The following is a 17,061-nucleotide window of genomic DNA, read 5'->3' on the forward strand; positions in this document are numbered from 1 at the left end:
ATTACCAGTCGACAAAATGGGGTCAGCCCTACACAGGACAAATAAAGTTATTTTCATTCAATTGGATCATGGCCACATTTCAGTCGCGTGACCTCGTTTGGTGACCTATATTGAAACCAGACAAACATAGCAGGTCTCTATCACACATCTTTAAGCACACATGATCTTTGCTCTGTATTGTATCTAAGAGTCACACAGGCATTGAGTCAGTATTGACTCATTTGGTTAAACAGAAAACTTGCCTGGTACCTATTGTCCAGTGAGAATGTGTCTCTGTGTGTGTGTGTGTGTCTGTCTTTATGCTATTATTGGTGGGACACTGACTGTCCCTCTAGCTCTACCAATGGGTATAGGGTGCTTCCCATTGGTTTGCATGGGGATCTTGTGGGTTTTGACCAGGGGTTAATTCTTCTTCTGGCTGGGTCCACCCTCTCCTTTGTCATTCTATTTACATTAGCATGAAGACGCACATGCACACCCGCACTCATATGCATAATGTGCATGCACGTGCAGTGTTGTACATACATGCGCACACACACACACACACACCGAAGACCAAGTGTATAATATTGATTTGATTTAATCCTCGCGGGACCTGTTCTGTGAACCAGTCCCAAAGTCCCGGGGCGGCATTAATTGTGGCTCTGTTGCGGTGAGCTGTTATCGGAGTGTCCCAGGCCACTGGGATCAGCTTTCAGACCGAGGGAGACCCCCCTGGCGGTGCGAGTGTCGCCTGAGATCAGCTATTACGTCTGGAGAGTGTCCTCTGCCTGTCCCTGCCCACCAGAGACACAGGGTGCGTCTAAAATGGCACCCTATTCCCCATGTAGTGCACTGCTAGTACAACACTGTCTAGCTCCCTGGCTGTATATGAAATGTGCTCTGGTCAAAAGGTTGTGATCTCTAAAGGGAATAAGATGCCACTGTAGATGCAGCCAGGCCGTATAGAGACAGACCATAAACAGATCAATAAGAATGACAGACAGATACTGAGTAGACAGACACACATCAATAATGACTGGGGAGGAAAGAGAAATAGCCAGAGGCCTTGTATAAAAACAGACTGACTTGTCTTTTTTATTTATTTTTATAAGTAAAAATACTTTGAACTTAAGTAGTTATCTTTACTATTTCTATTTTTAACTACTTTTACTCCACTACATTCCTAAAGAAAAAAAATGCACTTTTTACTCCCATATATTTTCCCTGACATCCAAAATAACTTTTTACATTTTGAATGCTCAGGTAGGACAACAATATGGTCCAATTCACACACCTATCATCTCTACTGCCTCTGATCTGTTGGACGCTAAACACAAATATTGTGTATGTAAATTGTGTCTGAATGTGCCCTGGAAGACAGCCAGTGTGCCCCTGGCTGTCCTTAAATCAAAAGGAAAAAAATTTACATTGTGCCATCTGGTTTGTATTATATAAGGAATTTGATGAATAGCATTTACTTTTTACTTTAATCTGACAATTGGAGTACTTTTTCCACCACTATACTTAAGTACATCAAAAACCAGATACTTTTACTCAAGTAGTATTTTACTGGTTGACTCACTTTTAGTTGAGTCATTTTCTATGAAGTTATCTTTACTTTTACTCAAGTATGACAATTTATGACTTTTTCCACCAGGACAGAGCCTTATTCCATTTGGATTACCGGTTGGACGCCATGGGAAACTAGTTAGGAAGGAAATCAGTCACGACTTTATTAGATAAGATAATGAGATAAGGCTAGAGAGGTGACCGAATGACAGCCGGCACATTGACACAGAGAAACGTGAACAGGCAAGCACACGTACGCACACATTCACTAATCACTTACCAAGCAGAGCCTGCTGTGACTTAAACCCCTGGCCTGAGCTCATCTTTGAACTCTATCAGTGTGTGTGTGTGTGTGTGTGTGTGTGTGTGTGTGTGTTTGTGTGTGTGTGTGTGTGTGTGTGTGAGAGAGTGACTCCATGCATGAGTGTATAATGGTACATGTGCTTGGTCTTTGGAGTGTGTGCGTGTGTGTTTGTGTAATACTATCTGCTAGTCTCTGGGACCGGATCCTCGGATGGGTTGGGTGTGGGAGTGTGTTACAGTGATTAGAGGGCAGACAGCCCCTCGTTTCCCTCACGCCCTGCCTGCCAACATTCCAATTACACCCTGCACCCGGGAACGGAAGACTGGTTGTCGTGGCCATCGCCATGACGATGACGTCTATTCCCATCTGGTCGAGATGTGCTACTGTGTCCCTATGACGACAGTTGACAATCTCATCGGGAAGCAATAAGACTGGCTGTAACGTAACAAAATCTGGAAAAAGTCAGAGGTCTGAATACTTTCTGAATGCCCTGTATTTTTTATTTAACTAGGAAAGTCAGTTAAGAACATTAAGAACAAATTATATTTACAATGACAGCCTACAACGACAGCCTGTACTGTATATATACAGTACCAGTAAAAAGTTGACACCTACACATTCATTTTTTTTTTTTTCTATTTTTTTAAAACTATTTTCTACATTGTAGAATAATAGTGAAGACATCGACACTATGAAATAACACATATGGAATCATATAGTAGTAACCAAATCAAAATACATCTTAGATTTGAGATTCTTCAAAGTAGCCACCCGTTGCCTTGATGACAGCTTTACGCGCTCTTGGCATTCTCTCAACCAGCTTCATGAGGTAGTCACCTGGAATGCATTTCAATTTACAGGTGTGCCCAGTTCAATTTATCTGTGGATTTTTTTCCATCCTAATGCGTTTGAGCCAATCAGTTGTGTTGTGACAAGGTAGGGGTGGTATACAAAAGATAGCCCTATTTGGTAAGAGACCAAGTCCATATTAAGGCAAGAACAGCTCAAAAAGCAAAGAGAAACGACAGTCCATTACTTTAAGACAATGTGCCCCCCCCCAAAAAAAATAATAATAATAAAACGTCAAGCGCTATGATGAAACTGGCTCTCATGTGGGCCGCCACAGGAAAGACCCAGAATTACCTTCACTGCAGAGGATAAGTTCATTAGAGTTACCAGCCTCAGAAATTGCAGCACAAATAAATGTTTCACTGAGTTCAAGTTACAGACATCTCAACATCAACTGTTCAGAGGAGACTGATTGACATCAGGCCTTTGTGGTCAAATTGCTGCAAAGAAACCACTACTAAAGGACAGCAATAATAAGAGACTTGCTTGGGCCAAGAAGCACAAGCAATGGACATTAGACCAGTGGAAATATGTCCTTTGATCTGATGAGTCTAAATTTGAGATTTCTGGTTCCAACTGCCATGTCCAAGAAGGAGAGTGATGGAGTGCTGCATCAGATGTCCTGGCCTCCACAATCACCCGACCTCAACCCAATTGAGATGGTTTGGGATGAGTTGGACCGCAGAGTGAAGAAAAAGCAGCCAACAAGTGGGCATATGTGGGAACTCCACATATGAATGACTGTTGGAAAAGCATTCCAGGTGAAGCTGGTTGAGAGAATGCCAAGAGTGTGCAAAGCTACATGATTCCATGTGTTTTTTCATATAAAAAATTTAAGAAAAACCCTTGAATGAGTAGATGTGTCCAGACTTTTGACTGGTATTGCATAAATGCGTGTATATATACACAGTGCATTCAGAAAGTAATCAGACCCCTTGACCCTTTCCACACTTTGCTATTTAATCAATTTTAGAACAATGCTGTAACAATCTACACAGAATACCCCATAATCACAAAGCGAAAACAGGTTTTTAGACATTTTTGCAAATACAAAACAAAAATATCTTATGTAAATAAGTATTCAGACCCTTTGTTATGAGACTCAAAATTGAGCTCAGGTGCATCCTGTCTCCATTTTTTCAGAATCTACAGGGAAATCTAAGCAGTTCAAGACCCTTGGGTGCTGCCATAGATTTAGAGTAAAAGTGCCCATCCAAGAAGGCTCAAGAATGCCACAGACAAAATTACAACAAATCACATTATATCTAACATAGCTTTGATTGGACTGATCATGTCAACATTAAAAAGTTTCAAAATCTTAGCTAGCAAGCAGTCATGAATCACATCGACAATCTACTGTCCAATTATTTTCAATCCCTGTCAAATGAAGAGATATTATAGATAAAAACATATCGGTGCTCATCAGCCAATGGTCATAAACATTACACAAAAACTTGGATCTAGCAAATTCAACAATGAATGGTTTGGAAAGAATCAGTGGCTAACTGCAAGCGTTGCAAAGCAAACCCTATTTTGCTTCCCTGCCTGCTATTCGGTAGAGAGGGTGTGTAGTCCAAGTCTGAGTTTAAGGATTTAAATCTGTCTTCGGAAAGTATTCAGACCCCTTGACTTTTTCCACATTTTGTTACGCTACAGCTTTATTCTAAAATTAATTAAATTGTCCCCCCCCCCCAATCAATCAACACACACTAACCCATAATGCAAATTTATAAAATATCACATTTACATAAGTATTCAGACCCTTTACTCAGTACTTTGTTGAAGCACCTTTGGCAGCGATTACACCATGGAGTCTTCTTGGGTATGACGCTACAAGCTTGGCATACCTGTATTTGGGGAGTTTCTCCCATTCTTCTCTGCAGATCCTCTCAAGCTCTGTCAGGTTGGATGGGTTTGCTGAACAGCTATTTTCAGGTCTCTCCAGAGATGTTAGATCAGGTTCATGTCCGGGCTTTGGCTAGGCCACTCAAGGACATTCAGAGACTTGTCCCAAAGCCACTGCTACATTGTTTTGGCTGTGTACTTAGGGTCGTTGTCCTGTTGGAAGGTGAACCTTCGCCCTAGTCTGAGGTCCTGAGCAGGTTTTCATCAAGGTTCTCTGTACTTCACTCTGTTAATTTTTCCCCTCGATCCTGACTAGTCTCCCAGTCCCTGCCGCTGAAAAACATCCACACAGTATGATGCTGCTTCACTGTAGCGACGGTGCCAGGTTTCCTCCAAATGTGACGCTTGGGATTCAGGCTAAAGAGTTCAATGTTGGTTTCATCAGACCAGAGAATCTTGTTTCCCCATGGTCTGAGTGTATTTAGGTGCCTTTTAGAAAACTGCAAGTGGGCTGTCATGTGCATCTTATTGAGGAGTGGCTTCTGTCTGGCCATAAAGGCCTGATTAGTGGAGTGCTGCAGAGATGGTTGTCCTTCTGGAAGGTTCTCCCATCTCCACAGAGGAATATTTACTCTTTATATTTAGGTGCAAGGGCTCCACAATATTTTTGAGCTAATATTCTACAAGAGGAACAGGAGCTCAAGCATTAGAAATGTTGATGTGTCGGTACTCAGCTCCAGTGAGCTCCTGCCCAAGTCAAGCACGGCTTCTTAACCCTTGCCAAATAGCCTACATCTGTGTCTGTCCTGAGCTCACTGGTGTGGGAAACTGAAGGACCAGAATATTGTATACAATGTTGCAAGTCAAGCTTCTCCCAAGTTAATAGTTGATACAATGTTACAAGTTTCGTTCCAGACAGGCCATGTGTCGCCAATGTGATTTATAGGATATTTATTTTGGTCAGGATACATTTTCTACCTGCAGGCTGCAATGTTTTCATTTGTTGGCTTTATGTAAGCTATTTTCATAGTTGGCAATAGAAGTTACTATAAAAAATAAATAAAAGTGTTTTGCGTTCTTCATTTCACCAGTCACATTATTATGAATCTTACTGTAGTCCCCAGTCACGTGTCACCTGGTGTTTGTTTACAAGCACACAATGACAAGAGACCGGAGCCTTTTGAATCACTCACTTTTTGCGCAGCATATGCCAGGTGATCTAATTACAGTATGCAATTCATAACTAAATATCTTATAACAATGTCAACTGTCTAAAATGTGCTAAATGCTTTGCAGTTATGCATTTGCTTGGCTGATTTAGTAGCTAGTTAGCTATCTAGGTACTGTAAGTGGTTAGCTTCTTCCAAAATCAAGCATTCACTTTTTTAATTTAACTAGGCAAGTCAGTTAAGAACAAATTCTTATTTACAATGAGGGCCTACCCTGGCCAAACCATACCCTAACCCGGATGACGCTAGGCCAAATGGGACTCCCCATCATAGCCGGTTGTTTTACAGCCCAGGATCAAACCTGGAGTGACGCCTCTAGCACTGAGATGCAGTGCCTTAGACCACTGCCCCACTCGGGAGGCTTGGTAACAGCAGAGAAACCCCTTTTGGATCAAGAGACCTTGCTGGCTAATAGTTGTTTTATGCGTGCAGCAAACTGTGAGTAGCATTTTTGAGTCACGTGCATAGTTTAGGTCAGAAACTGTACAAAATGTTTGCAATGCGATCTCTATGGGATTTGACATGTACTTGTTAGTATTGCTAACCTTCAGATTAAAGAGTATCCGAGAGGTTTGTTGTGTTCAGTGTCGGAATGAAGGTATAACATTCTGGATACCGCCCAAGCCTAGGGCAAGTGCTCTACCAACTGAGCCACAATGGAACAAGTCTACTATGTGAAGTCTCAATGTATGAGACTATGATGTATGTTAACATGTTTCCAAGAACTAGCTCCCCATACTGAGAATTAAGGTAATGCATGGGGTCAGCAGCATACCCACATATCTTAGTGGGGCACTGAACAAACACACACAAATTAATCAAGTAAAATTTAAAATGCACACCCACACACACGGGAGAGATACACACACAAAACGAATCAAGTGCGAGACAAATACGCCCGCACACACAAATGCAAATGTACACACACACCCATGTTCCATTACTGTCATGCACACAGTAGGCTATATGTCTCCTCATGCGTCAAACAAATACAGGAAACCCATCCCAGGTAATGGTTGGGACAAGGAAACAGGAAGTGGGAATAGCAGGGCACAGCCAAGAATATCCCACTCCTTCTTGACGCCACACACACACAATGCTACTCACAGTTCAGCTAAGTAATTTAGTTCATGAAACAAAGAGGACCTTTTCGAGATATTAGATATTTTAAAACAGCAGACTATAATCAACAAAGCAATTTTCGAAGCCGCATTAAATCGAAGCTCAAATCAACATTTAGACCGGCACTGATTCGATTCTGCAAATGTCAGGTCATAGTTGACTGAAACTGTTGTAAAGTGATACGCATATAATAACTCCCTTCACAGTACATGTAGCAATAAATATACATAAGGCCAATGTACAGAGGGACACTGTCCAGGGTTGAGCGAGGGAAGCGTTGGCCTGTCTTGGAGAAAAAGGCAGTAAAAAGAGAAATAAGGTGGGAATGAAAGGGAGGAATGGGAGCAAGAGCAGATATTGAACAAGGAAAGACTTAGGTCTGCTCGTTCTGAAGAAAAAAGCAGTGAAAAAAAAGGAAGGAATGAAAGGAAGAAAGCAATGAGAGAGCAGAGACAGGAGTATCTCTGGGACGCGGCACTCTAACTATAGCATGGGTGCCAGGCGACCCGGGGAGGGCACTGCCGCCACCAAAACACAGGAGAAGGAGTGAAGAGGGGGATAAGGAGGGAGGAGAGGAGGTGGGCAGGGAGGGTAGCTCAATCATTTCAAAAACAGACCCAACAACATGGGAGAAGGAGGGATAATTGATGAGGGAAAGAATAGCCCCCTACTCCCTATCCACTCCTGTCGATCTGAGAGGATTGGATGGTTAGAACGATGGAATCAATATGGGGATATTTACACCCAGGCTGAATTAAGGTAAAAGTAAGCTATTACCAATACCTACCAAATTCTTTCAGAAACAGTCAGATCTACAGGAGTGTCTAGGTGTGTAGCCTGTACACGGTAGGGGCTAGGGGTCGATTTGAAATTCAGAAAATACATGTTTTAGAGTATTTATTTGATTGCTTTGGGAGACATTTGGTCAAGTAGGACAAATCAATCAAGTATAAAGGAGGCTGACTGAAAAAGAAGTGGCCATTTTGTAGTCAGAGGGACAAGTGTGCAGCATAATTCCTAAGACACATGCTGCTGTGTGTGATTGTGTATTGGAGTTGTTGTGTAGAGCGAGCGTGCATGTGTGTATTTAACTGTCTGCGTGTATGTCAGGAGCATTTTGCCATCGGATATATTATTAATTAATATATCCACATGTGCTCAATCAACGGGTCACACAGATTCACTGTCCCATACATCGATGTACATCATTATTGACCTTTCTGCCCTACCTATTTTTTCTCTCCATGTCGCTCTTACTCTCTGCGGCTATAAGTTAACGGTGGACTATGTCTACGTCCCAAATGGCACTGTACTCTTTATGTAGCGCGCTACTTTTGGCCAGAGACCTATTGGTAAGGCGACATAAGGAATAGGGTGCCATTTAGGACTCAATCTATAAGCCAGTGAGTCAGCCCCCTGAAAACAGATATCACCACGAACAACCATCACAGCTTGATTAGTTTCCACCAGGCTCTTTGACTGCGCTTGGTCGCTCAATCAGATTATCAGGTTATCAGGTTTGTATGTGCGGACGTGAAGGTCACACACACAACGCGGCCCACTTCCGTCACGCGGCGGCCATGACGGTGACACTGACAGTTAAGACGTGATCCACTGGCCTGTACAGGGCAGCGGTGGGGTTGCCATAGCAGCAAGGCTATAGGGCGCGTTCCAGGTCATCCAGGTCGTCATTATTGCAGATGATCAGAACTCACAAAGCCTGGAGAAGTGTTTAACGATTCAGGAGCTACTTTATTATGATGAGATGTGCAGCGTGACTGCAAAAAGACAACCTGGAACACACCCATTCTCTCCTGGTTGGAGGTGGGGTCCCTGATAACTAATCCAGGTTTCATTGGGGATCATTGGAATGGAACAGCACCTGCACAGAGCCACTGATCTGTATAGATGAGGGATTGTGAAGAGTGGGGCTTGAGTCGCTTCTCATTCGAGCCCATCCTGATGTTGTGAGAGCCTCTAAATGTGGTCTGTGAAGCTCTTCAGGGCTGTGTACATTAGGGCACACCGTCGCAAAATGTTTTGCAACGTTAAAACAACATCTCTTATTGCACAAGTACAGGTAGTCACTCCCTGTTTCACTCCATTTCATGCCAACTGAACACGGCCCAGGGATAGCAAGAAAGAGATAACCAGCCACGGATGCTATCTGAAAGGCCAGGCTACAGAGCACAAAGCCAGCCTTACACCACCATGCCAGGTGTTTTCACTGAGATCAGCTCCCTTGAAAACCTTCCATGCCATTAAAGGGATAGGTGACATGACCGTTTCAGACGAACACATTACTTAAAGGTGAGGATGTCCAGTGTGGCTACATGAGAGATAGAGGGTCCAAAATACAACAAATCCTGAAAGGGGAGGAACATCCCAACGTGGGGAGAACACAACAGCCCCATAACAACATAACAAACGTAACATGACAACGCCATAAAGAGCCAGGAATTTCTGTCTGGCAGGCAGAAAGAGGCACCGCCTCCAAAACATAAAAAGGGGCTTAAGATGGAGGATGGTTGGCATGGCATGAGAAACATCCCAAAACAGAGACAATGATTGGCACCCAACAACTAACCATTACTAGGGTAGGAATTGTAGAGACTGCAACATAGAGCTAATTGTCCCTTTAAAGCGCTATTGGAAACTGGCGATTTAAATGGATGGTTGGACGAAGCTGCAACATGAGCAGTGGATGCCAAAGGGAGACAATGGTTATAATGTACGCTAATGGGCGTGAGGCTGTGCTGCTTTGGGCTTGAATGACTGCAGTGCATTGACAGACTGCCTGGGTTGCTCTTCGACCAATTTTTTCAAGGATGGAAAACTGGAATTCAGCTCCCACACCGTACACTCCAGTCTGTATAGAGGCCGGATTAACAAGAGAGCCCTGCCCTCTGGGTCCTTAGACTGTTCAATGTGTGGCTTATACATGTGTATACCAAGCAATAAAGCATTATAACCTAAGTCAGCTTTCTTTCCCCCCCAAAAAATCATGAAATTAATTGTAAACTATTGACAACCCACAATAAGGGAAAAACAAACTAACTGTTTACTTCTGTATTGGGAGGTTTGAACATCAACTTCATAGCCTATTTGGCATTTAATTGATTTAAAGTATCTTAATATGTTTAAATATCACCAACACCCTTTGGCTATAGTGAACTAAGATTAAGAATAATTGATACTTAAAGTCAGAAACACTATGGGTAATACATAAAACTAGCTATGTAAACTGTCTGGAGGTGAAAAGGCCTAGTAAAACCTGAGTGACATTGACATCTTGAACTTGAGGTGTGTGAAGAGTAATGCTTATTGTGTGGCTAGCCTAGCTAGCCCACAGACCCGCATCGACCTGTTACAAGGATCACCCACATCAAGTATATCCGCTACTGCCTAAAATAATCTGTTAAAATTCAAACCGCAGTTCCCACACTGAGACACACCAAATGTAGCAAGTCAGCCGCAATTGCAGTGTAACGTTTGTGTAACACTGTAAGACTGTCTTAAGAGAACAATTGTGGTCGCTCTCTTTACAAGGCCAAATTCACACCGACATGGCATGTCGCCTGAGAGAGACGGATGATCAGTGATTATGTGCAAAATCTCTGCCTGTGTTCATGGAATGCTGCAGTGCACCGCCGCCATCTTACTTCTGTCTCACAACATTATCTTTATTCTCGAGTTTACATGAAACAGGTTGACATAGGGAAAACAGGCGATTTTACCCTTATCCAAGGACGCAATGTGCAGAATGAATGAGTCATAGGTCTACTATTTGGCTCTTTTTTTGGGAGTAACGTATGTCTTTAGGCTACAGAAAGCGTAATCTAAGGGAAGGAATAACCCACTATAACGTTAGATGTTTATTTTCACGCCCACCACCTCAAAAATATATTCGAACCAAATACTACACAAGTGTCTTCAACATGGTGTTCACATTACCCATAAGCTCCGGATACAATAACCAATATTGCCACTACAGAAACCTGTTTGGACTAGGATGTGTTGAAGTGCAATTATGCACAGAAACAAATCACGTTCGTTTACATTAGGCTACACAGGAATCTCAGCCGTAGCCTACAGATTGGAAAGCTTCATCAGGTCTTACTTTCTGTGTAAAATAAATGTAATGATTTCTCATCTTGAATTATTAAAAGTAAAACTTATCCAAAGGCTATAAAACTAGATTTCAATTCAAGCAATGACAGGGTCGTTTATAACAGCACTGAGCAAAAAGAACAAGGGACCTGAACACGGGCTATTCTTCTATCATTTCGAGTCAGACTAAATGAGATAAAAAGCTGTCCAACATGTATTCAGGCGTGGAATATGTTCACAGCCTTGCTGAATGTCTGATTTCATTTTGTTCTATTCATGCGTAATTAGCCCCCATGGGTTGGAATCACCCGGCTGCTCCCTCCATCAATAGCAGCGGAAGAGGAGAAGAATAAGCATGGAGCTCAGCCTTGTCCTGTCTTTCTTTCCCCGGTTTCTTACCTCAACTGCTAGCGCCGTGGTCGCAATAACCAGCAGCAACAAAGCCATACGGTCCCCCATGGCGTATTATTGTCACAACGCGTCCTATGTATGGTTTATTCTATGTACCGTCGGTATTTATTCAGAGCTCGTCTCCGTTGCTGTGCGGCTGACTGTGTTGGTTTAATGGAGAACGATACTGAGGCTGCACAGCTGCTGGAGTGCCAGGTCACCTGACGGGGGGGGGGGCTTAATTCTAAACAGTACCAGTCAAAAGTTTGGACACCTACTCATTCAAGGGTTTTTTTTTATTTGTACTATTTTCCACATTAAGGAATAATAGTGAAGTCAACAAAACTAAATTACACATATGGAATCATGTAGTAATCAGTGTTAAACAAATCAAAATATATTTGAGATTTGAGATTCTTCAAAGTAGCCACCCTTTGCCTTGATGACAGCTTTGCACACTCTTGGCAATCTCTCAACCAGCTTCACCTGGACTGCTTTTCCAACAGTCTTGAAGGAGTTCCAAGTGCTGAGCACTTGTTGGCTGCTTTTCCTTCACTCAGTGGTCCAACTCATCCCAAACCATCTCAATCGGGTTGAGGTTGGGTGATTGTGGAGGACAGGGCATCTGATGCAGCACTCCATCACTCTCCTTCTTGGTCAAATAGCCCTTACACAGCCTGGAGGTGTGTTGGGTCATTTCCTGTTGATAAACAAATTAATGTTCCACTAAGCGCAAACCAGGTGGGATGGCGTACCGCTGCAGAAAACTGTGGTAGCAATGCTGGTTCAGTGTGCCTTGAACACTAAATAAATCACGGACGGTGTCACCAGCAAAGCACCCCCACACCATCACACCTCCTCCTCCATGCTTCATGCCTCACATTGGGGAACCACACATAAGGAGATCATCCCATTGACCCAAACCTGTCTCTTCTTCTTACTTCTTCCACCACATTCTGAAATTGCATTTTTGCCCCCACCCCCCAGTTTTATAATTGGAATGTGATGCGGACGTCTCCGATCGGTAGGGTAGGTTGTTTGGATAAACTGGATAAACACTCCACTTCAACTGGATATCCCCCCACTTCTAAAACCAACGTTACACCCCTGATCATTATATTAATTCACAGTAATCTGTTAAATGCTTTTTCAGTCCTTCATCTTGCTTTAATAGTGTGGAAAGGTACAGAAAAAACGTGTGCGGGAGTTTTCCTGTGTGTGGGAGTGGTGTATCCAGGGAGATAACTAATTTTCTAAAATGTAATTAATTGTCTTTATGCTGCCATCTATTGGAATAATTTATTAATTGCAGTAATACAGAACGTGTATATCCTTACTAATGTCGTAATTACTAAAAATGACAAAATATAAAATGCTGTAGTTCATTTTATCAGTTAAAACATTAAATAACCATTTATAGCATAACAATAAACAATGAAACTGACAAACCAAAAACACCATACATTTAGTTAATTATATAAAAAAGACTGCTCTTAGAACTTTCAGACTGCCATTGTTTTGGGGAAATAAGAAATAAGAATAATAAGAAATAAGAATAATTTCGCCTTTTTTTTCTCTACCTCTTTGTTATGCCGACATAAGCACACTTGGCACCATAAAGGTGAGGATGTTTACTTTCTACACAAGTTATTATTTTTCAGTTTAATCCTAAAAACAGATTGTAGTTGTAAAATAAAAAGGTAGACATTTGTTGGTGCCATTTAGGGAAAATGAAATTCTAAGGATCACTCCAGTCAGTAGAGGATCAGCGATGGTTCGTTTAAATTAATTTGCTATGGCCTCGCGCTGGTGTTGCAGCTCAACCAGTTCTTTGGCCATTTTTAAGCCTTGGGTGAGTTTTAACTCGTTCTATTGTCCAGCCTACTAGGACACAAATACATATTGGATGCAGCTATCGTGTTAATAGCTAACTCGTGTCTGACTTTCTACAACACTGTACTAACTAACTGGCAGCAACAAACTGAAACAAACCCATGGCCATGTCACAGTTGGTTGCATAGTGTAACGATGTCACCGGCCTAAATCTAATCCAATCTAGAGCCAGTCAGTCTTAATCTGTAAAGTATAGAATTAGCTTCCAAATTAGATTGTTATTTCTCTAGCTATATTTATTATTGAGGGATGTTGACCCTGTTTTTCTGTTAGACAAAGTACATAGTTGGATGCCAGACTTAAACAAAATAAACAATTTAACTTTATTCAACTAGGCAAGTCAGTTTACAATGACGGCCTACCCCGGCCAAACCCTAACCTGGATGACGCTGGGCCAATTGTCCGCCGCCCTATGGGACTCCCAATCACGGTCAGTTGTGATACAGCCTGGAATCGAACCAGGGTCTGTAGTGATGCCTCTGGCACTGAGATGCAGTGCCTTAGATCGCTGTGCCACTTGAGAGCAAAATTGATTGAGCCAACATATGCAGCGTTAATCATAAACACAGTTTCCGCTAAAGCGGGAACATTGCCTTTAAATTTCAATCACACTTAGCTGAACTTCTTCAAAGTGGATTTAATTAAGCTCAAAGCTTCCTCTGGAATCTCACCATACATCTGCCTGTAGAACTCAACATGCAGGAGATTTGTTTGTTGTGACTGAGTGGGGGGGAAAGGCTGCAGGCAAGGTTCTGACTGATGGGTGTGTCAAACCACATCCCCAAGTCAACTCACGTTTGGTTTCTATCATGGCTGCCAGCATTTCTTGAGGAGCAAGCCAAAAAAAGAGGCCAAATCAGCAGTTGCAGTTCCCATTTAAGGCTGACATGTTTGAGAGCACATGGAAAATGGACTTAGTGCTTTATGACTAAGTTTTTGAGAACATTTGGCCACCTGCCTTCTGGCTGCTTCGCTTCCTGTGCCCCTTTGTTTCTTTGGTTTAGTTTGTATGTTTTTCTAATGATTTTAAGTAGCATGGTTATTAAGTTAAAAGTAAAGAGGAAATTGTATATGGAAATTCAGCATTCTAACTGAATTGTGAAAATGTTATTTGAATGTTAACTTGAAAACCAAGACATATGAAAATAAATGTTGAAAACTGTCCTGTTAGTTGTTTGCCTCTGCTTCACTCTGCTTGCTCAACCCAGTCCCTATAAAACCTGTCACTTTTCTACCTTCTGACACTTGGCGTAACAAGTGCAGGGTCTGGGCCATTGAAGGGGCAGTTGTGGAGCAGGGGCCAGTTTTGTTTTCCTTTTACGGTCTTGTGTTTCTGTGTCCTCTCAGGTTCTACAGTCTCTCCCATGGTGGTCTGGGCGCAGCTGGGGCAGAAGAGGAAGCCACCCCTGCTGGTCTATGAGACTTTGTGCGACCTAACTGGCCTGGCGTGTTTAGGTGCCGTATAAGTGAAGACTGAGCAGCTCTGTGGACATGGCTGAAGGATGTGTGTGGTCTGATGAAGCTGAGGGGGAAGTTCCAGCTAAGAGGACAGGATAACACTGCCATGGGGGCCCGCAGAGAGCTGGATGGAATGGTCCACTCAAAGTGGGTGAGCGATGGGGCTGAAGCGACCAAGATGGGGCCACCTGATGTCCCAGGTCTACAAGGAGAGAGGAAACAGTGGATGGAGACGACAACAAGAATGGCCCTGGCTGCCCTAGGACACCGTGTGGGAGAGCTGCTAGCTAGAAGGTATTGGAGACCTTTATGTTCAAGGGGACTTTGTTTGTTTTGAGTAAATATGGGGGGTTTATTTAAAAAAGTGCTTTTGCTAACCGGTGTGTGAAACATAATATTGCACTGCACGTGTGTCATTTTGGGAGTTTGCCCAAAGGAGAACTCAAATTGCATACTCATGTCCTCTCTCATCACCTCCTTCTCAAAGAGAAAAAGGTTATAATGAAATGAAGCATTCTAAGTGAATTGTGAAAACGAGTTGAGAATGTGTTGAAACTTGATTACAGAAACGAAACCATGTCTTATGAAAATAAATGTTGAAATCTGTCCTGTTTGTTGTCTGCCTCTGCTTCACTCTCCCTGCTCAACCCAGACCAACCCTGGAACCTATTACATTTCCAGGCCTATGAAAGGCAGATGGTAACCAAATGGTAGCATAGCCTACATTTGGTGACTAGCTGTGTACATTGCCTTGTTATCCAATTTAATTGATTGTTCATTATCTCCTCTGAGAGAAATCTGAGAAAAGTTAGGGGTTGGCTACCTACCATGAAATAAGGACATATGTCTTTAAAAAAGTTATCTTTAGGGTTTATACAACTTCGTACAAGTGGGCTATAGATACCAGTTTATACGTAATGAATCATTATTTCTTATTACGGATTTACAAATTATCTGTAAACTAACTATTTACACAGGTATTCCCATTTTCAGTACATAAATGCGTATGAGTTAGGGACGGATCAAAATTTACAGAATGGTTACCTGGAGGAAACTGGGAGAGGGTCATGCTTTTTAAATGTCAGTCAAGGGGAGGGTTTAGTATGTTTTAAATCTAGTCCAGGGGAGGGTCATGTAATTTGTAATTGATTAGATTTAAATATTTCTCAGTGTTTTAGTATGAGTTGCTTATTCGGCTATATATCGATGTGTGTCTTATCTCTGATTCTCTATTGGGCGTGCAATATCAATTGCACCTATAGGCTATTTAGTGTGGTCTCAATCCAATTATCCATAGCGTATAGTCTATAGGCTAGGATGTGCATGCTCAGAGAAGCACAGAGCAAAGGAGAGCGCGAAGATGAGAATGAGAACCGGAGGTCCACTTTGATAGTTTGCTACTACCATAATAGAAGAAGGGATGGTGTAAACAAACCTTGGCTGCATTACACACTGCTTTACCACTACGTTGGCAGTTCAAGAGTCAAAGGTTTCTTCCAAAAATAATTTTTGATTAGGCCTATAAAAAAAATATATATTTTGTGAGGACTAGCCTATGTTCTGTTCAGTTTGAGGAGAGCGTGAAGATGAGAATGAGAACCAGAGGTCCACTTTGATACTTTGCTACTACCATAATTTAATTTATTAAAAAATATGTGTTTCTTGCACATGATGTATTTATTAGTTATTGACCTCACAATAAGACAGATTTGAGTAACTTACATTGTGGTGCTGAACCTTGAAGCAGCAGACCCTGCACAATCAATGGACAGCTCATTGTGCAAATTCGAGTAGGCACAATTAATTTCAATCGTCTTCATTTTACTTAGACTTTACTAACAAGAGGGCTTTTTGAGTACTTCCTTATTGACTGGTGTACTGACTTTAGATGTTTTCTTGGGTATTTATTGAGGCAGAGTAGACAATATGATTTGGAAACTTTAATTTAACTTTAATCCTGCACATGTTCATAGTGACAACATATAAACACTGAAAGATTGTTGAGAAACATCACCATCACAGGATTCATTTCATCATTAACCCATCATTCCCCAGTCCTCCGAGAGCAGGTCAAGACCTGTCTTCACTGTGCACATACAGGTAGCCTTGATCAGAGTAGGGTGAAGTTTCCCCTAGATGCTGATCTGGACAATAGCGCCGGAGGGGTGGCTGACATTTTACGGGCTCCTAACTAAATGTTAGTTTTTTCGCGTTGTTTCTAACTTATTTTGTGGATAATGTTGCTGCTACCATCTCTTATGACTGAAAATAATTCTAGACATCAGAACAGCGATTACTCACCTCGAACTG

The 17,061-nt window shown here is 42.1% G+C and overlaps 1 protein-coding gene across 3 annotated transcripts in view; it reads right to left on the reverse strand.

Annotated features, from left to right (window-relative positions):
• Nucleotides 1-11,625, reverse strand: part of LOC139373289 (amyloid-beta A4 protein-like) — a 39,568-nt gene extending 27,943 nt beyond the window's left edge. For 2 of the 3 annotated variants that reach the window (XM_071113641.1, XM_071113640.1), the window contains exon 1: nt 11,410-11,612. In XM_071113641.1, coding sequence (XP_070969742.1) covers nt 11,410-11,469 — 60 coding nt within the window. In that variant the 5' untranslated portion in view covers nt 11,470-11,612. Of the gene's footprint in view, nt 1-11,409 lie in introns of all 3 variants that reach the window. The other variant, XM_071113639.1, reaches the window with a different exon arrangement.
• Nucleotides 11,626-17,061: the final 5,436 nt, after the last annotated feature.

The sequence above is a fragment of the Oncorhynchus clarkii genome, chromosome 18 (genome assembly GCF_045791955.1).
Source record: "Oncorhynchus clarkii lewisi isolate Uvic-CL-2024 chromosome 18, UVic_Ocla_1.0, whole genome shotgun sequence".
Taxonomy (NCBI): domain Eukaryota; kingdom Metazoa; phylum Chordata; class Actinopteri; order Salmoniformes; family Salmonidae; genus Oncorhynchus; species Oncorhynchus clarkii.